This window comes from Macrotis lagotis, chromosome X (genome assembly GCF_037893015.1).
Source record: "Macrotis lagotis isolate mMagLag1 chromosome X, bilby.v1.9.chrom.fasta, whole genome shotgun sequence".
NCBI lineage: Eukaryota > Metazoa > Chordata > Mammalia > Peramelemorphia > Peramelidae > Macrotis > Macrotis lagotis.
In genome coordinates this window covers 393,585,407-393,607,547 of record NC_133666.1, presented here as the reverse complement: position 1 = coordinate 393,607,547, position 22,141 = coordinate 393,585,407, and the positions used below count along the sequence as shown (strand labels likewise).

Here is a 22,141-nt window from a genome sequence, read left to right as displayed (position 1 = left end):
TCATTTTATCGATAAGGAAACCGAGACAAATAAGGTTAAATGACTCGCTGAGGTCACACAAAAATTCAAGTGTTTGAGGTCAGATTCGAACTTATGAGGATGTGTCTTTCTGAGTCCAGTGCTCTATCTATTGCACCATCTAGTTACTTTTGGCCTTAAACATAAAAGCTTAATTAATATCTGCTTTCATTGTTACTTGAGCAAAAGCAACTTTCTGATTATGTTATAGAAAAGGGTAAGTAAGATGCAGCCACTTAAATGAAATCTTTTCAACTCTGAAATTTGATGATTTTGGCATCGTTATGAGATAAATGTAAACAAAAGTTATTAATTTTATGATAATTTTATGTACTGAAATCATGAATTAATTTGAGAAGCAACTTTCATTATATTGCTGGCCAAGGTACATACTGTGAATGACTTATAATCTACTCACTGTTATGTGGACTACACTTCACTTAGAAACATAATTCATTCAGAAGATCAAAATATCTATCTTTCCAATGAAAGAGTGGACTTACTGTATTCTTTAGTGGTGATGGCCTTTCCTTTTCTCAAAAAGGAGCAAATAAAGTTTTTGTTAAAGATTGTGATAGTTGTTATATTCCTTCCCCTTTTCAAAGGACAAATTTTGACTAAATGAGACAGATCACAATTGATTGAATTCATAGAGAAGAAGTAATCACCAATTCTGAAATGAATCTTTTAATATTGGAAGAAATAACTTCATTTACTTTAAATGGCTTTACTTCCTGTTACAGATTAAAACCTAGAAATAGGCAATTTATTAATTAAGCAGGTTTTTTGCCTAATTGACCATCAAATTACTTTCTTTATAATAGCATGAACAAATGCTTGCTCTAAGGAAGCAACATTCAGGTTAAAGAAAAACACATTGTAATTCTATTCTTTTAGTATCAAAGAAGTATGAGAATTTTCAAAAAACAGCAAAGGACTTTAGGGATGACAAGGATGAAAAATGGAATATTTTATTTATATTATAATCCCTTTCTTCCTGATGAACTTAAAAGAGTTTTGTAGCCTTACACTTCTGGAATAGGTTGTGAGTTTTTGGAAAACGTTGTGTGTTTTAAATATATTCCTGCCTAACAACTCTTTTGAGTGATAAGAAAGTAAACCAAAATGTCTACTTTCTAACTTATTTTAATGAGAAATACCAAGCTATCAATAGAGAGGATAGAGTTTACATCAAAAACATGCCATGTTTTACCATCACACAGTAGTATGGGAATTGTTCAAATCTACTCCAGCACATTTTAAATCACGACAAAGATGCTACTGATTCATAGCATAGAATAACTTGTAGTCCCATGGTCATCTGACAAGACCTTGTGAAGGTTGGTGCTATTAACTAGAAAATGGCATGTTTTTTGACAAGACTGCTCGAATATTGGTCAGATTTAGCAAAGCTTTATGCTTGTAATAAAAATATTCAAACCACAGCTCATTACCTTTTTCTTGGACTGCATTGGATTTTTTCAGTGCTAGCAGAGATTTTGTTCAATAATATGTTCACTTATTTATTAGCCTTTTAAAATTTTAACAAGTTTGATTCAGGGGATAAAAAAAGAAACATCAACATTTAAAATGAACTTTGTTATTTTTGGTTCTCTAGGAAAGACAATTTGGTTTGACCTTTGCCTATCCCACTCATCATCAAACTTTTCCCCTTTTCTAGGTTATTAATGTAGTGGACAGAGCTCTTGGTTTAGAGTCAGGAAAACCTGAATTCAAATATAGCCTTAGACACTTATAAGTTGTGTGATCCTGGGGCAAATTGCTTGTCTCGATTTTCTCAACTGTCAAATGTGGATAATAATAACACTTATGATTCAGGGCTGCTGTGAGGATCAAATGAGTAACAAGTTGCAAAGTGCTTTGAATTGTGCCTCCCTCCCTCCCTTTCTTCTTCCATCCCTAGCTTCCTTCCTGCTTTCTTTCCTTCTTTCTACAGTAGAAATAAAACACTGTTAAGGAAAATAACCTCACTGTATCCTAAATTATAATTACTTTGGGGGGGGGAATCAAGTTTCATATGTCTAGCAAAATGCAAATACTGAAGAGACAAATTATAGGGTTAGAAAGTGGTGGGTTATGGCAGGGATGACTATATATTTGCCTTGCCAAAAAAAACCTAAAAAGAAAGAAAAAAGAAAGAACCACATTCAAATTCTGCCTCAGACACTTACAAACTGTGTCAGGTAGTGGCTCTAAACCTCAATTTCCTCTTTTGTAAGAAAAGGATAATGACAGCACCTATTCTTTTTTTTTAGGTGTTTTTTTTTTTTCTGCAAGGCAATGGGGTTAAGTGGCTTGCCCAAGGCCACACAGCTAGATAATTATTAAGTGTCTGAGGCTGGATTTGAACTCAGGTACTCCTGACTCCAGAGGCAGTATTCTATATGCACTGTGCCACCTAGCTGCCCCGACAGTACCTATTCTTCAGAGTTATTGTGAAAATGAGATTAAATATAAAATTATTTGCAAACCTTAAATATAAACGTTACCTTATTTTCTAGAAACACTGAATCCAGAGTGTATGGGAGACTCAGATTGTGTCAAGGATGAAATCCTCCCCAGATGACATAATTTGTTGTTTGTACCCCAAGCTAGGTTCCCTGTGTGTCCTTGGAAGGCAAGACAGGCATCAGCCAGTCTAAGCCAGGCTGGACAAAATGCTTATGCAGCTGGAGTCATTTGTAGATAAGGGAACCCTCCTAACTTCTCAGTCTGGCTGCTCCCAAGGGCAAAGAATAAGGCTCTGTTATAGCCTTGTTCCTCACCTTTGGGAGGGGTTACTGTACCTATCCCTGGCCATGACACACCTTTTCTTATTTTCTTCATCTCCTTCTGTTGTACTGTCATAAATATGTAAACCTCTGAAAAGACTGGGAACTCTTTGAGGTTCACATATATGTTCATTTCTCTTGAAATAATCCTGGTTCTCTTGTAATAAGACATGTAATGTTTCTCTTGTTGATACAGAGTACAAAAGAGTGGTACCAGTCCCTTAGGAAGAGGGTCAGGAAATCTAAATCTCAGGATTGTTTGAGTCTTCTAAAAGTCAAATAATTCAGGAAAGACTTTTCAGTTATGGTAGGGTAGGAGAACAGGAAAAACCCCTAAAAGAATGGATTGGTCAGATGACTGTAATAGACAGGACTGAGATAATCGATGACAGAGAAAGTTAAACTATTCAATCTTTTTTTAAAAAGTTTTTGCAAGGAAATGGGGTTAATTGTATTATATTTTTATTTTTATTATATATATATATATATATATATATATATATTTATTTTGTTAAATGCTTCCTAATTATATTTTGGAGCAGATGGATAGAATGTTAACCCTGGAGTCATAAGCACCTGAGTTCAAATTTGACCTCAGATATTTCCTAGCTGTGTAATTCTGGGCAAGTCATTTAACCCTGTTTGTCTCAGTCTCTTCATCTGTAAAATGAGCTGGAGAAAGAAATGGTAAACTACTCCAGGAGCTTTGCCAAGAAAACCCCAAATGGGGTAATGGAGAGTTGGACGCAACTGAAAATGACTCAACTACAACAAATTACATTTTAATCTGGTTGGGGCTGCACAAGGGAGTTCAGGCTACTTGTAGCCCTGGGCAGTAACTTGTCCACCCGGATGGATTTGATAACTTTTAAGGTTTCTTCTAGCTTTAAACCTATGATCTTGTGTGAATTAGGGATTGAAACCTGAGGCTAGTGAGGAGGCAGAACATTACAAAGCAGATGACTAAAGGAAGGAATTGTTTTGGCTGACTTATATAGGGTAGGGAGGATAACTAGTATATTTAAAGACAGCATTGAGATATGAAATGTTTTCCCAGTAAACTAGTAAGAGGGCCTCACATATAATGAGATGAAAATTAATAAGAATCAATGCTAAGATCTGCACTTAGATTAAAAAAAAAATCAACCACAAGTTCTATATGAGGGAAATGTGGCTAGACCACAGTTTATGTAAAAATGACTAAGGGATTTTGTTGGACGCAAGCTCAATAAAAGCGAACAGCGACACAAGAACCAAAAAACCCTAATATGATTGGTGTCTTACTGTATAGAAGTATAGGATCCAGCCCAAGTGATCCAATTATCCTACTGTACTCTGCTAGGTTTTGGCAGTTGTGTGGAGAAAGGTTATTTTAGCAGTGGTTATAAACAGTGATTTGAAAGTAGGGGAATGGAGATTGGAAGACCTGATGGAGAGCACTTACAAAACTCCAGGAGGGATTAATGAAGGCCTGTATTGGGATTGTGGCAATGGAGATAATGAAGAGGGATGACAACAAACAATACTGTAGAGAAGGAATCAATATGATGACATAATTGATTCTATATGAGATGTGCCTGAGAAGAAAGAGTCAAGAGAATTCAAAAATTTAAAATTTGGATGCAGTGTAAATGGTGGTACCATATAGAGGAATAGTAAATCTAAAAGAGGGAGTAAATTCAGAAGAAAAGATTATTATTTTTGTTTTGAATTTGCTGATTTGAACATATTATATTGTGAACTCTTTACGGGAATTTGAGGCTAGTTTTTTTTGGTGTGTTTCTGAGGGGTTTTTGTTTTTGTTTTTTGCTTTTCTTTGTATTTTTAGTGCTATAACAAAGTTCCTAATAAATGCTAAGTGACTAATGTGGCTCAAAAAAGAAGTCAGGACTGGTGGTATGGATTGGAGAGTTATGAGAGTGAATGAACCTGCCTAACAAAAATATAATAGTATTGTGAAGATATTTCTCTGAGGGATACTTTTTCATTAAGGGATTAGGAAGAAGATGAAGAGTAGGAGAAGACAAAGAACAGTTTCTGATTCACTGAAAAAACTATAGTTATTTAATTTTTAATACCAAAGTCTTATTTAGTCTACATGAGGAACTAATTTATTTTTTTAATAAAGATTTCATTTATTTTGAGTTATACAATTTTCCCTCTAATCTTACTTCTTTCCCCCCATACCCCACAGAAGGCAATTTGCCAGTCTTTACATTGTTTCCATGGTATACGTTGATCCAAATTGAGTGTGATGATAGAGAACTCATATCCTTAAGGAAAAAACATAAAATATAAGAGATAGCAAGATCAGACAATAAGATATGAGTTTTTTTTTTTAATTAAAGGCAATAGTCCTCGGTCTTTGTTCAAACTCTTTCTCTGGATACAGACGATATTCTCCATTGCAGTGAGCCCCAAACTGTCCCTGATTGTTGTTGCACTGATGGAATGAGCGAGTCCATCAAGGTTGATCATCACCCCATGTTGCTGTTAGGGTGTACAATGCTTTTCTGGTTCATCACTCAGCATCAGTTCATGCAAATCCCTCCAGGCTTCCCTGAATTCCCATCCCTCCTGGTTTCTAATAGAACAATAGTGTTCCATGACATACATATATCAATCACAGTTTGCTAAGCCATTCCCCCAACTGAAGGACATTTACTTGATTTCCAATTCTTTGCTACTGCAAACAGCGCTTCTATGAATATTTTTGTACAAGTGATGTTTTTATCCTTTCTCATCATCTCTTCACATGAGAAACTAATTTAAACAAAGCTTTTTGGAGGCAAAATTGACTGTACAAAGAGGAAAAAAGAGAACCCAAATGTGATGTCTTTGAAGTCAAGGGATGTGAGAATATCCAATAGGGGGGAGTGGTCAACAGATTCAAAAGCTTAGAGAGGTCAAGGGAAATAAGCACTTAAAAAAAGAGACACTGAATCTGGCAATCAAGGTCAATAACTTTTAAGAGAATTGAACTATGACTATTGAGTAGAAATTAAAGAAAAATTTATTAACAGTGCTCTAATGAATTAGAGAATATATTTTAATAAATTTAATTTTCAATTAAGAGCTCTTGAAAAAAATGCAATAGTCACCTGATGATGTAAATTTCTTATCATTGGAGTTGTCTGAGCACAGGGACCAGAAGGTTACTTGTAAAGGTTATTTTGGAGGGGAATCTTTGTTTCTGGATATTACTGGACCTTTAAGGTCCTGACAGTACGAAGATTCGTGACTATAAAATAACATATTCCCAGGGATAACACACTTACCATTTGGCCGCACAGGAGGGCTTCGAACCAAAGGACTGGTAGACAAACTAGTTAGTACCATTGCTGCTGTTACTTTATCCATATCCAGTTCTTCTGAAGATTTCCTAAAATAAACAGAGCAAAGGATGAGACAATACAGGTGAAGGCACCACACTCAAACAAATAAGAGCATTTCTATAATCATTTATCTACTTGATGAGGCTGCTTTGGTTCATGAAGTTTGGTCAATCAATTAGGCTAAATGGAAAAAAGTTGATAGACTTTTTTTTAGGTTTTTGCAAGGCAAATGGGGTTAAGTGGCTTGCCCAAGGCCACACAGCTATGTAATTATTAAGCGTCTGAGACCGGATTTGAACCCAGATACTCCTGACTCCAGGGCCGGTGCTTTATTCACTGTGCCACCTAGCCGCCCCTTGATAGACTTTTGATCAGTATAATGACTATTGTGAATCACTGTCCACTTGAGTTTAGACTACTAAAGAAGTTAATATTAGGAAGTTGAAATTACATGGTAAATAGCAGGAGCTGTTTAAATAATATCAGATGCTTGAGAAAACAACACACTAAAATTAGAAAAGCACAATATGAAATCAACAAGTCACATCTATAATATTGTGACCTTTTTTTCATATGTAGTTTTAATTCATGGATGCTATGTAATTTATAAAAGCGGCAAAAATCTTTGCAATAGCTCTAGAGAGAAATTTTATAGTACTAAAAGATGTACTAATGATGAATCAGATAAAATTTATCATGTTGCATAAGCTGAATTTATCCTAAAATCATCCATTTATTAGTTAGTATTTATTAAGAACCTACCAAGTCTAGGCATCGTACTAAGTCCTAGAAATATAAGGACACAATGAAATAGATTGCCATCCTTGAGGATCTCACATTTTATACATTTAGAGATGGAAAAGATCTCAACATTTTCCTCTAAATCCAACAAACCACAAAATTCACTAAAAATCAGTCAACACAGAATCAACGACCATGAGAATACTTAACAACTCTGATTCTATACTAATTTTTATGCCAACCGCCAAAATAAACATGGTTGCATCTGGAATACTCTACATTTTTTAGTTATTTGTGTAGTGGTTATGATATGATATAATGTGAAATAATTCTTGGGAAAGTCATTTTCATCTAACAGTCCCAACAATGATGTTATCACTGGCTACTTAGAATAGTCTTATAAAAATTTAATACAGAAGAGTAGATAGTTATTGATCATTTCTTGATCACTTTTTGGGCAGTAAAAATGCTAAAAACTTTTCCCATGCTTATGGCAAATTATCCCTCTTTTATGTGCTTTGAGATCATTCCTGCAGGACCTCAAAATCACATTGTTTCTAGTATAGCTCTCTTTGGGGAATAGCTGGTCTCATTCAGATGCTTTTTCTGTGCTTTTCTTCAGTACCTTAGAAGTACATTGGAAACTGTTGGTGTAAAAGTGTGGTGGCTTCACTGTACTTGATAGTGGAAGTATGTGTTGGATTAAAAATAAAAAAACTCCCAACAATAACTTCACAGGTCTTTCTCATATTTTGTCTGTTTTCCTCCTTTTTAAGAGTTTTATACTTAAATGCCCACAGGATGACTTTTCTTAGCTGAGCTTTTGCAAAATTTTCTTTAATGTAGTTTTGTTTTTCATATTTCCTTCTATTTTGTGGAGTAATATTGCTCATAATCTTCCATCATACTTATTTGTAAGACTTTACAAATGAATTTTTAAATTAGTATTGCCCTCAGCTTCAGTTGGTCTTCACTTGGCAGGTAGATTATTTTATTATTAAGGCTTTTAAAATTATATTGGTTAAATTTACATACAAAATTTTTATAATCAGTATCAATGTCCCTTTTTATCCTAAAAATATGAATACATATAGTGTATATATGTGTGTGCATACACATAAATATAATGTACAACTTATCTATGTATCTATCTATATCACAGAAATTAGGTGATATTGTGGTTACAGTTAGGTCTATAGTCAGGAAGACCTGAGCTCCAATCCAGACTTACCCACTTATTTAGCTATAGAATTCTGGCAAGTCAATTAATCTGTTTTCCTTAGTTTTCTTGTCTGTAAATGAGAACTTACCTGGCAAGGATGTTGAAAGAATCAAATGAGACAATAATTATAAAGTATTTAGCACAGTGTCTCTTACATAGTAAATGGCAATATAAATATTCTTCTTCTTATTATTATCTACCTTATAGGTTGTTGTGAAGATCAAAAGACATATTTTAGCATAGTGCTTAATAAGCACTTATTTTCTTTCTTCCTTTATGTGAATTATATATGACTATATTTTAGTAATTATTTTATAAAGCTTTCCACATGTGTAAAATCTCCCTAAAGATGTAAGTTTGTGTGTGTGTGTGCATGTGTGTGCTTGCAGGTTATCTCATTTTCCTTTATGTTTGTTCTCTCAGATATATACAAGGCAGTAGGGGAGAAACATTTTCATTTCATTACACACACTACTGTATAATTACTGATTGATTATAGCTACACCTTCAAATACTTATAATTAAACATGAAGACATAAAACACAGATTTGCATTTACTATGTCTCTTGCTAATTGCTGCAGAGGGTCTCCCAATTATCTGGATCATTGAGAAATAATTTAATCAAATTAAAAATATTTATTAAACATCTGGATCAAGGTGATGGGTTGGATAGAGCTAGAAGGGACTTTAGCGCTTTTAACTTGTACAGATGAAGAAAACTGATGCCCAGAGAAAGCAAATGGTATGTCTAAGGCCCCTCTGACACAAGGTTAGGGCTTGAGCCCCAGGCACTCTCAACAACAGGTTTGGTACCCCTTCCACCAGGTCACGTCATCTACTATATCTAAGGGACAAAACTACAATTTACATTAAATATTCTTTTCAGAATTTGAAACTAGCTTTGAGTCAATTATGTGCTGCAACTTTAAAGGTCTAGGATTATTTTCAGGTAATTTAGAAGTCCATGACGAAACAGGATCACTTCCTTGGCAATATCTCTTCTATTAATTGAACATCTTTAAGTACTATACCTAAAGTATAAAGTTAATTTTCTCAGATGATCCCAGATTTTTAGAATAATCTTAAATAAATAATAAACAATTTTAGTTTTTGAAATTTCACTGTTCAGTCATACCTTTTAAAAAGAATAATTTCTGCTCTTTAAATAAAGAACATTAAAACCACATTATATTATAAGCAAGTTAGCAAATTAAGAACTAGTCAATAGAGATGTTCATGAAGAAAAAAAACCCAAGTTTTTGAATTGGCAAAAAATATATCCTAGTCAAATAATCTATTGGCTAGGCACCATAGGAATCTTGAGTCAAAGAACTGTAGAGGACAGGAGGTTTTAGAATTAAAAGGGACTTTAAAGCCCATCAGCCCATTCAAATTTTATAGAGAAGGAAACTATGGCCTAGAAGACTTCAGTGACTTGCTCAGACTCCCAGGTTGTAAAAGATAGAGCTGAATTTCAAACTGGTTTCAAGTCTGGCATTCAATCCATTACTCCAGATTGTTTATGGCTAACTGAGATTTAAGAAACATAACATAGGAACCAATAAACAGGATGTGATCAGTTGTTGCTATTGTTTAGTCATTTTTCAGTCAAGTCTGACCGACTCTTTGTGAGATCATTTGGGGCTTTCTTGGCAAAGATACTGGAATGGTTTGCCATTTCCTTTTCCAGTGTATTATACGGATAAGAAAACTGAGGCAAACAAGGTTAAATGACTTACCCAGGTTAACACAGTTAGTAAAGTGTCTGAGGTCAGATTTGAACTCAGGAAGAGGATACTTTTTGTCTCAAGGTTCTAGTTACTGCACCATCTCTATTGAGAGATTTGTTATTTGGTATGTGATGCTAATTTTCAAATGCACTTAAGCCTCTGAAAACTACATATGTTCTTTCAGATCAAAATGGCCCTAACCTAAACATATCACAGTAACTTTTAGTAGGCATTTTAAAAACCTGAGGATTCATGTTTGTGAAATGTGAAAGGAATTAAAGTAGAAAAGAATGCTAGATCACCTTATGTGGTCTTCAGACTGGTGGTGGATGTTCTGGAAATTATACACCTATTTGGAAGCAGTTACTTTGGTTCTGAAATGTAAATAGATTCACACAAAGTACTAGATTGATTTGTCACTTTACCACCATTTTTCCTTAGACAGTGACCCACTGCTCAAAAAATTATTCTTCCAGTGATGCTATGTGAGAAACAAGAGTCTCTGAAGAATCAATTAAAAGGCAATGAAATGGATCCTCATTGTCAATCACCTTATGCTATGAGTAACTCTCTTATCTGGGTTTTCATGGTGGTGCTGTTCTCTCAATTCTTCTACATGTCTAGCCATTTCTTTTTAGTATTCTTTGTTATATCATCATTCATGTGCTTCTCCCTTTGCTATATCACATGTGCTTCTCCCTAATTGTGGTTTTGTCACAAAGTTTTGTCCTGGGGCCCTTTTCTCTTTTCTCTGAATATCCTTTATTTAAGCACTTATTCTGTGTGAGGCACTAGATAGAAAAAATACAAAGTTTAAATTGTGAAGAAATGAATGAGAAAAGGAGAAAGAGGTGATTAAATATCACAAACAAAAGCAATAGAGGAGACTGAAACTGGTCAATCACTTGAGATTGGAACAAAACTCAACTGGGTGACTTTACTATGTCTGGCACCAATATGGTGAGCCCATTGGAGCAGAAGTTACTAGGCTGCTAATGGTGAGGGTGAACTAGTCCATGTCAGAAGCTGAACCAGTGAAAACTTCCCTGAAGCACAACAATGGGATAAGAACCACTTCAAGCCTGAGTAGGAGAAGGAGACCCAATATTAAAACCAAACCAAACCAAGAATGAAGGACAATGGATGGAAAGCCAAGTACTACAATGGTATCCATGAGATATTGAAAGATTCAAAAGAAGGTCCCCATAACATTTTGATCTGTAGATTCTCCATAGAGGCTTGATGTGAAATTATGGAAAAGAATCCCACAGGATGAGAAGGGTTGTGAGTCATTCTAGGGATCACATCCTAGATTCACAAAGAAAGATGAACTTGATATTTTCCTCTAATGATTCCCATGTTCTTGCCCTTTAGTTCTATTTTGAAGACTAAGATTAACATCATGGTGGGGGGTGTTGAACCTTTTTTCCTCATACATTATATTACTTTGCCAAGTATATTGTTTTAGGTTAAACAGTTTGCAATAGAGACACCTACTTAGTGACTGAAAAACTGGGGTCTACTCATGGTCAGTTATAAACTTTGATTTCTGAATATTCTGAGAAAACTTGTTCTTACTGACTTTGTTAGTTCATAATTGAGTCTAGATTTGTTTCAAAATTTTAAATAGATTTAAATAACATATATTAGACACAATTTTGCTTCCTGTTTATGTGATTCTTATAATTCATTAGGAGATAGATTTCTATAGAGGACTTTTCTGTCATTACCCTTGATACTAAAAATTAATTAAAATACTTACATTATTTAAATAGTTGTTTAACCCTGGACAAGTCATGTAACCTCCATCAGCCTCAGTTTCTTCTTCCATAAAATAGGATAAAATATGGAGACAGGTTGTTTTGAGGACCAATTAAGAGACCATAATAGGTAAAATCACTTTGTAACTTGAAAGGTAAAGACATGCTTGAAAAAAATTAAATTTGTTTTTAAATCAGTCTTTTCTTGATATATGAGCCCTTCTCTATAGCCAGAGTGACTATAGCATAGTGACTATTTCTCCTAGCGTAAGCAATATGCTATACCCAGTATTGTCATCATAATTTCAAAGACAATATAACAGTTGGAAAGTGATTCCTCCCTATCCTACTCAGATGATCTTGTCCAAAACACACAGGTATGAGGTGCTAATTAGGGATGGACCAACTGTAGAGATGTATCAATGAACTGGCCCCTTTATGAGCTATAAATAGGTCTCTAATTGAAGCAAGAAAAGATCAACAATTGGTTAAGCAAACACATTAGATACATGTCTAAAGACTTTAAAAAACTGGACCTTGGGTGAATTTAAGTAGTTTGAGTTCTTGTGTAGGAAAGACTGGAAGTTGGGGGTTATATCTATAGAAGAGATTTCTAAGAGAGGGGGGAAAACAATTGCTTCACTCCCTTTACTGATCATGAAATTTTCAAGGGGAACTACTTGACTTGTAGGAGATATATGCATCTAACAGGGAGGAGGGATAACATACTCCAGATATGAATGCAGTCAGTCAACTGAAGGAGGAAGCAGCTTCAAGGAATGTGATTCCAATTAGCAGACAATGGGAAGAGCAGACACTGAAAACCCAGGTAAATAACCTGACCAGCAGAGACATTGCATACAATGAAAGAAGGGTTGAAGACTCTACAAAGAAAGAAATATCTTCTAGGCTCTATGGTACCAGGAATTGTCACAAATGTATTTTTTACATGGGTGTAGGTGTTCAGAGAATACCAGTCTTTTTTTCAGGGCTGCTTTCCATCTTTGGTGTCTACCTGATCCACCTTTCACCTGTGCTAACCCAGGTTCAGGGTAAACAAGGGGCCTCAAACTCATCATGACTTGAAGGCTCTCTACCTCAATCACGTTCAGACTTCCCTTGGTGGAATGGGCAGATGAGAATAATTTTTTTCCAGTACCCTAGAAAGTTGCTAAAGCAGGTGCTGTGAATTTCTTAGAGCTTGATTAGATATTGAAAACAAAGTTATCCATTGCATCCCATTGCCAGGCATCTTGACTTTTACCCTGCCTTTGGACTTAGATGACTCTGGAAGAGGGAGTGAAGTTGACGACTTCATGCAACTCTGCCTCACTTCAATTTAATGTTTGAGTCAAAGATATCACTTATACAACAGACAAGTGACAAAGCAGCAGGTGTGGATCTCTTGAGAGCTACAGTCACAATACTGTACACAGGTGGTCCCAGGCCACAGTGTTGTCTTCTCACTGGACTGAAACAGCAGTAAGGTTTGGTATCCCCCTGGGTGTCTGAACAGCTTTTTTAAAAGACCACACACCTAACCTCCTGGTGTGAAGAAAGGGTCAGAAAAGATACCCTAACCTAACTAACCTTGGTTTGCTTATCATGGCAAGCAGGGATCCTATCCTGTGATTGAAACAAAAAAAATGTACAGAAACTTTTGAAGATGATTTCACTCACCACTGATACATGGACTATAGATAACACAAAATACAGCACACCTGAAACATGAACAGTTCTTGTTGTGAGCAGGTATCATATCCAAATAAGGCTGACAAATGAAGCCCAGCTTACCTAAGCAAAAGATGGATACATGTTTTTCTGGGGTGGCTGCAGTGATGGGGAGGGCTATGCGGTTGGCACAGATTTTGCAATGAAAACTAATCTAAAACTAAACAAAATTGTGTATGACTCAAAAGGAGTGAATGACAGGCACATGACAATATGATTGCCATTTGAAGGAAAAGTAACATGCCACCATCTTCAGGGCATAGGTCCCGTCAGGACAAACCTTGAAAAGGTTAAAGAAAAAAAATTTATAAAGTTCTTTTCATTAATGTGTCAAAAAAGGACAAATTTATAATTCTATGTGGCTTTAATGCCAGAGTAGGCACAGATAATCAGACATGGCAGGGAGTCCTTGAGAGGAATGAAGTCAAAAACAGCAACAGTAATGGTCACCTACTGAAGACTTGTGTATCTCATGATCTCATCACCAATACTATCTTTGGTTTACATAGCACAATAAAATGTTATAGAAAATATTGGATTTAATAGGTTATTCCATTACAAGAGGAAGAGACAGGGTGTGAGAGTGACAAAGATGATGCATGGAACAGAGTACTAAACCAATCACAGAGTTGTCCTCTCCAAGCTAAATCTTCACATTCAACAAAAGGAATGACCCCAAGGCAAGAAGACTACCAGAAGACTTAATGTCAATAGATTAGTGCTTCTCTATGTGTGAACAGTTTGTTGCTAAAATAAAGGGAAAGCTGAGTCAATACTTGGATGGCAACAATGGAGCCGAAAAGGAGTGGGCAGCTTTCAGGGATTTGGTGTACATCACCACATTATTTCATCTAGTTCAAAACACTTAACAAACATCAATATTGGTTTGATGAAAATGATGGGGAAATTCAGAAGCTGCTAAATGGAAAAAATGAGAACTTCACATCTCAAAGGCAGTATTTAACTCTATCAAAAGTAAAATGCAAATAAAGCTTAGAGAGATGTAGAATTCTTGGCTAAGTGTGAAGGCAGATGAAACTCTCTTTTACACATAAATAAAAATCCAAAGCACTCTCATGATATCCCAAAACTACTTATGGGTCAAAGACCTATAATGTATCTCAACTTACTCAGTGCTGATAGAATCACAATGATTAGTGATAAGTACATGATCTTAGAGAGATGGGCTCAACACTTCAAGTTTGTTCAATACACTGTCATCAATCAATGCTGATTGACCATATAACTTAGGTTGAAGTCAATCCCTCTAGCCAAATTTCCAATTGAAGAAGAAGTTTAGAATGTCATTTGTATATATCTGCCTCCAGAAAAAAGAAATGATGGTGTCTGAACATAAACTGTTTTCTTTTACAGAGTGATTAATATAGAAATGATGATTATGATTACATATGTATAATGTATATCAGGTTATTTACCATCTAAGGGAGGGGGAAGGTGAAGGAAAAAGGGACAGAATTTGAAACTCAAAACTTTAATAAAAAATAAATGCTAAAAATTGTTTTTCCATGTAAGAGAAAAATAAAATATTATATGTGTGATAACAAACAGTCAGCCCATGGGCTCCAATGTTTCCTATATTACAAGATCTAGAAGAAAGCCTCTATGGAATTGGGTGGTACCCTCCTCTGAAAGATTTACAAGAGGACATGAATAAACATAGTACAGGACAAGAAGGTAAGAATAGGTTATCATCTCATCTGCACCATCTAAGAGAGTACCCACATTGTTTGGTTCATAGCTTCTCCAAGTGATCTGTTTTCAAAGCTCTCCTAGGTCAAGGAAGACTTCATCCCAGAATATTTTAAATCTGTTACTTCAGTCCACACAATATCTATTCTCACATTTAAAAAGTATTTTAAGATTTATAAGGCACTTTCCTCATGACAACTCTAGAGGGTAGGCAGTACAACTATTATTATATTTTCATTATTATCCCTTGTTTATGAGGAGGAACTTTCATAAAAGTCTGATTTCAATGCTTCAGAGGAGCAATATGTTGACTCTAGGATCTTGTAGGCTCTTCCAGGGGAGTATAACTAGAGCATTAGTTAGACAGATAGAGAACCTGGTAGCCATGGGATTTTGTTGTTTGTTCTTCATTCTCAAAGAGGCTCATGACATCAGGAAAGTGATGCCATGATATACAAGTGAATTAGATTTAAGTGAAGGAGGATTGGCAAAATCACCAGCCTTTTCTTCTCAGAGTCATCTGGGTGGAGTGGCCTGATATGGATCAGGACAACTGGAGGTGGCCCCATGTAATGAAAGACATTGGTCTTTTTACAGGTCTCAGTTTGACTGAGGTAATGCCCATTCAGTGAGTAAGGCTAGGTAGGAAAGAAAGGAAATAAAGAATAGCCTTTTTTCCTAGTAAAAAATAAAATCAATCTGGAAGGGGAAGACCCTTAGATTTTCTGGGCCAAACAGAACAACTGCTATTTATGTTCACTTTGACCCAATCAGGGACCAAACAATGACCAAATGGGGATTGGCCTGGGATCTCTTGTTGGCCATTCAAAGAGAGCCAGAGTGATTTTAAAGTTGATAAACCCCAAGATACCTTGCCAGGGTTTAGCAAATAAAATTTAAATTCCTTTGGGCAGAGAACCTATAGGTAAAAGAGGTAGAGAGGAAGGAAGAAAGAAAGGAAGGAGTAGAATTTTAGACAAGCCAACAAACCTTTACTGGCCTCAGTTTACTGAAAATTAGGGACTGAATTAGGTATCAGAAAGGTCCATTCTCCAACAGTCATAAAATTCTGTATCTAAGTCTAAAGAAATTTTAAAATTTGCTTTTTTATAATTACATGGATAGTTGGGAAAAATAAATAAAACAACCTTTTAAAAAAAGAAACCTTACATATCTAATTTTTAACTTAGATTCTCTGCCTCAAAACCTAGAGATCATGGTGGAAGGAAGGTAGATTCAGAATAATTTTTCTTTTAAAAGTATATTGGAGGGGCTAGGTGGCACAGTGGATAGAGCATCGGTCCTGGAGTCATTGAGTACCTGAGTTCAAATCTGACCTCAGACATTTAATAATTACCTAGCTGTGTGGCCTTGATCAAGCTACTTAACCCCATTTGCCTTGCAAAATTCTTTTAAAAAAAAAGCATATAGGACAAGAATAGGGATTAGATTTGTTTTTTTTCATTGCCATAAGGAACTTCCAGATAAGGAAATTCACTCTACTAATGTGAAACAGCAAATTCTTTGCAACTCAATCCTCTTAGAGATTTGGCAGGAGCACCAAGAGGTCAATTATCTATGTGTAAGATCTCTCTGGCACCAATGTCAGTTCTCTATCTACTACATACCAATAACCTCTATTAAAGTCAGATAATATTTCTAAAGTATTTCATGAGTGGAGTTTAAAAATATTTTTTAATGTGAAAGTATGCTTTATATCACAGCTGTATTCCTGAATTTTGCAAAAAGAATCTTATTCTAAATATGGTAAAGCATTTTAAAGTACTATATAAGTCTATTTATCTTCATCATCATTATTGTTGAAACTCTGCAGTGAATTCATTTTTAAAGGATCTTATCACAATACAAAATAATCATCTTCTTAAACATCCATTTTTATGTTTAGATTTTCATAATGCAATTTCTTTAAGTTAGTATATCTGTAGTGCTAAAATTGTACCATTTATCCAAGCAAATGGTTCCCTAAACTACCTAAATTTAGAAGCAGGTTATCAGAATTATCTCATATGATACATAAAGAGGTGATTTGAGATGCTGGTGTTAGATTAAAGAGCAGGGAAACTCTGTTCTGGGTGAGTAGTCAGCTGCTGCTTGCAAAGTTTATCAATGTCTATGACTCCCTCTGGGTGGCCAGATGCTTCTGCTTTCAACAGAGTATGTCACCTCTGAATAGCTAGCATGGCAAATATAAACAGAGTCTTATATCATTTCTACTACCCAACTAAGTGAAGAAATGTTTTGGACTCAGGAGAGCTCTAAAAGACATTTATCTGCAATTAAAGTGCTGAAAGAATAAATGGAAACTAAAATGAATAATACATTCCCTAGATTAGCAACTAATCCAGTTCCTTAGCAACTACTGAAAAGTCTTTTGCTATCTGTCTAGACCGAGTTCAATCAGTATCAAAGCTTGTGATAAACTATAAAAAGGAGGGGGGTTATGTTTGAAAAGTGAAACTAGGTCAGGTTTCAAAGTAAAATATTCTACCTGGTCAGAATATTAATCTTTAATCTTTGAATACTGGATAGTTGAGTTTCTAAGTGTAGAATGCTGTATTCAATAACTCTTAAATTTGATTTGGCATCAAAGCTTAATGCCTGTTTAAAAGATATTCCATAATACATGTAAAATGATAATAGTGACACATATGAATTATTCTCAGTTGTTATTTAAATGTCAGGATAGAAGCAGGGGTGGGGGTAAACCATGAAGGAAAAATTAAGTGATCACTGATCCAGTGGGCTTGATCCATGTTTCTTTTCTTTTTTAATCTCTAGAGACTAGTATATATAGATACCTATGAATTAATGAATAAGTGGCAGACTTGGATGATTTCATTCAATTCAATAAACATGTGTTAGGCATGTAACTAGGTTCTGGGTATACAAAGATATAACAGAAGCAGTTCTTGACTTCAAGGCATTTACATTTAGAATAAATTGCCCCCCCCTTCAATTCTACTTTTTTTTTTTTTGCAAGACAAAGGGATTAAGTGATGTACCCAAGGTCATAAAGTGAGATAATTTTTAAAAACATTATCTGAAGTCGGATTTTAAGTCAGGTCCTCCTGACTCCAGGGTCGGTGCAGTTCACTGTGCCATCTGGCTGCCTCCAATTCCAACTTTTCGATTTTAATTATATGGATAATGAAATAGAATCACTTTATAAATTTTCTTTACTTCTATGAACAAAAGTCTAAAACCGAAATAAAACATTTTTGTATATATTTTACATATTACTGCATATATATTACTGCATATGCATTACTCCCTTCATACATTCTGCATATGCATTATGCAAACATATCTTGTATTTGCATAAAAGCCAGGAAAGGTAGAATGGAAAGGTGAGAGAAAGTAAGGCTTCATTTACTACAAACATGCGGCTGAACTGAAACTTAGCTCCCTTAAAGCCCAGGATCCATGATGATTCTCTGATCAAAATAAAATCTACAGTAACACTGGGCTTGACTTTGGTTATTTCTCTTTTGAAATGCTTATATGGTTTATGTGCAACCTGTAGCTTCTCTAATCTTAATTTTTATTGAATTTTGAAATCCATTAGGTCCATGAGATAATGGCAATAGTCATTTAGGAACATGTCTTCTAACGGTTTTTACTTTTCTCTATTTGCATTCTTTAACAATTAAAAAAGCATCTAAAATAACTATTCAGAATGTTAGAGAATGTTACCATTCTGAATGAATTGTGAACTCTTTGCTCTGGTTTCGGGTTCCACATATGTTCATTTCTCTTGCAATAAATTTAGTTGCGATGCAATTTCTAATGGACTTGTGATACTGTTTTGGTTACAGACATTTGAAGGAGTATTATTTCTTTATATTAATATAAATTTTAGATTGTGTTTAAAAGATATTTTCTTTGACATTTGTTGACCTGATTTTTTAAAAAAGGAAAAAACTATGAAAGCATTCTGAATATGGGTTTACCATTGCTTTACCATTGGCTTTCATTTTAGAATTCTATGTGGTTCTAATTGATACCAATAATATCCTATGCTCAGGTGAGTCAGAAAGGTCTTATCATCTTAGTCAAAAATCAGATTTCTCTCCTATACTGGGCTCTTTTGCAGGTCTTTTTGTACTTCAAAGAGCAATACCATTTCTAATACCCAGACTTACCTGAGGTAGGTGGAAATGGTAGGAATATTATTTTTCTCCAGGAAGCAGGAAATAGACTATTTGGAGAACAGGAGAAGAGAAGATAATATCTCAAATTTAGAAAGAGTTTCTTAAACTTAGTACTTTCCAAGTTGTAGAATTTGGCACCTCTAAGGTATCCTTTTGACATGTCATTCTGATCTCTAAATAATACATGTTAATAGCTGACATATATGAATGAATGGATGGAAGAAAAGGCATTTATTCAGCACTGATCATGTGCCAAACACTGGTGATACAAAAAAATAAAGTGAAAATAGTGCCAGCAACTTGGGGACTAATGGGAGAGACATTATAGAGAAGTGGTAACCAAAATTTTCATTTGAAAAGTCACAGGACAGCAATTAGATTGGTATACCCTTTCCTTAGCAATAACAGAAGCAGTAGAGTTATTGATTTGACTATGGTTCCATAACTGGATGTGTGGGGTAAGGGAAGGAGTGGGAGGTCATCTAGAGGTAAGGCTGCTAGTGAGAAGATGGTGGGGAAGTCAAGGGAGGCATGGCTGAAGCAGCTCATCTGATATAATGGGGCCTCATGATCAAGACCTAAGGAAATAGGTAGAGTGAGAGTTCCAAGCTGAAAGTCCTTCAGAACATAATGCTTATATAAGAAAAGGCTGGGAAGATGGGGGACAGGGAATAGGTATTATTATTATTATTATTATTCTCATTTTACAGATACAAAAAGTACAGCAAAAAGAGGTTATTGGACTTTCTCAGAGCCACACAGCTAACAAACTTATCAATATGAATTTGAACTTGGGTCTTTCTGACTCCAGGCCCAGAGCTCTCCATCCAATGTGCTTTGAATTTTGGAAACTGCTGTATATTCATTATTTCTTGCATCCTTCCCCCAATCCTATAAAGCCAAATATATATCACAATTATTATTATCCTAATTTTTCATTTGATTAACCCAAGGCTCAGAGAAATTAAATTACTTTCCAAAGGTCAACTAACTATGCACTGTAGGTATGATTTGAAGCTAGGTATTCCCTGACTCTAATTACAATGCTTTTTCTTACCCTCTCTATGTATCTTAAGGATCAAAGTGGTGCTTCTATTTATTTCATGTTGGTCCTTGGGATTGCTCTGATGAGGTCAATATGAGGGGTTCATTAAATGTTGAATAGTCATTTTAGCTCTTCTCCTCTGCAGGATCCACTCTTACCATCCCTAGACATCACAACAAAAGGAGATATTGTAGTATAATGGGGAAAGTGTTGGCTGTGGAAACTTCCAATCAAAGTTTTGTTATTTATTCTTGGTGTGATCAAGGTCACTGAATCTGTCTATAAAATGAGAGGGCTGGAGAGAATGTTCAAGCTCTCTTTTATACTAAATATGGGCTCCAATGGTCCTGAGGAAAAAAGGAACATTTACAAAGCCTCTCAGGACAGTTCTATACATGAGTTTACTGTACCTGATACCTCAATATTCCAAGAATCAGTGATTTTCTCCAAGTGGATCTTCTCTCCACCATTGAAATCACAATCCATGACTGAGCAGATGAGAATTGCTATGGCTGCAATAATTATTACCATGTAAACAAATTGATTATGAGCTTTTGTCTACCTAAATGGATACAAAATTTATTATATATACATATACACTTGATATATTCAAATACACACACACACACATGTGTGTGTGTGTGTGTGTGTGTGTGTGTGTGTGTGTGTGTATGTTTGAGAGTTTTTAAATTCCTTTCCTTTCCACAACCCTCTGAGCTGGATGTACCATTATCTATTCTTATTTTATAAGTGAATAAACTGAGAGTCAGTGAGCTGCCCACTTACAGAGCTACTATGTGATAGTCAGTCCTTTAACTCTTATCTTCTTGCTCCAAGTCCAAAATTCTCCTTAATATATCAGGTAATAGTATCATGTCAAGGACTGTTGATGCTTGTCCTTTGTTCTCAAAGAAGACCATGACATCAGGGAGGTGATGCCATGACTTGCAATGGAATTGGATTTAAGTGAGGGAGGGCTATGCAAATTTGCTAGCTTCACTTTCTCCTCCAGAGTCATTTGGGTCCAGTGGCCAGATATGAATCAGGATGACCATTTAATGACCATTTATGGCCCTGGAACCAGTGGGAAACCTTGGCCTTTTTAAGTTAAGGTCTTTCCCAGATAACAGTAATGACATGGAACCCAATCAGCAAAAGATGATTAACATCAACTTTGATCCAAACTACTCTCAGCATCAGCCTTGACCTGGATTATATTCTCTGAATTATATACTTTCTAGATTTAATGTTTTTCCCCCAAATCGTCCACAACAAAGTAAAAATTTCAAGTGGCATAGGAAGCAGTCACCGAAGTTAGAAGCACTCAATGGAAAACAGAGGACACTATTCCCAAATTTATTTTTTAATTTCAGTTTTTTACTGCCATCTCATATCTCAGAACTGGCCACTTCTATAGGTCTTTTAAGGAAAAAAAATCAAATAGAAAATCCACCAATTAACAAAATGGAACATATGTAACATTTTTACTTGGAGATGCAAGGTAGTAAGATCTGGGTTCAAGGCCTGCCTATGATATATGTTAGCTCTGTGACTATCATCAAGCTACTGAACTTCTCAGTTCTCCAGATAATTAGTCTTTAAGCTAACTACAGAGATAGTAGAGAGTTTTCATGGTGGGAGCAATCTGTACCAGAGGAGTCAAAAACACTCCTCAGTGCTGCTGAACCATGAAATGTAACTGGGAAATAATGAACACATTGATAATATTAACATGTGATTTTTATAAAGTTATTATGCAACAAAGAGATCCTTATAGATGGTCTTTGGTTCCTGTTCTGTTTGAATTTGATACCATTCAGTTTGATACACTAAAGAAGTAGTAGGTCCCCTCTCCAAAAGGAGATACATTAAACATTTGGCTTA

At 35.3% G+C, this 22,141-nt stretch overlaps 1 protein-coding gene across 4 annotated transcripts in view; it reads right to left on the bottom strand.

Annotated features, from left to right (window-relative positions):
• ZNF704 (zinc finger protein 704) overlaps window positions 1–22,141 on the bottom strand; it is a 321,346-nt gene that overhangs the window by 71,465 nt on the left and 227,740 nt on the right. For all 4 annotated transcript variants that reach the window (XM_074202917.1, XM_074202918.1, XM_074202919.1 and 1 more), the window contains one exon: window positions 6,089–6,192. In XM_074202917.1, the coding sequence (XP_074059018.1) occupies window positions 6,089–6,192 (104 nt within the window). The remainder of the gene's footprint in view (window positions 1–6,088; window positions 6,193–22,141) is intronic.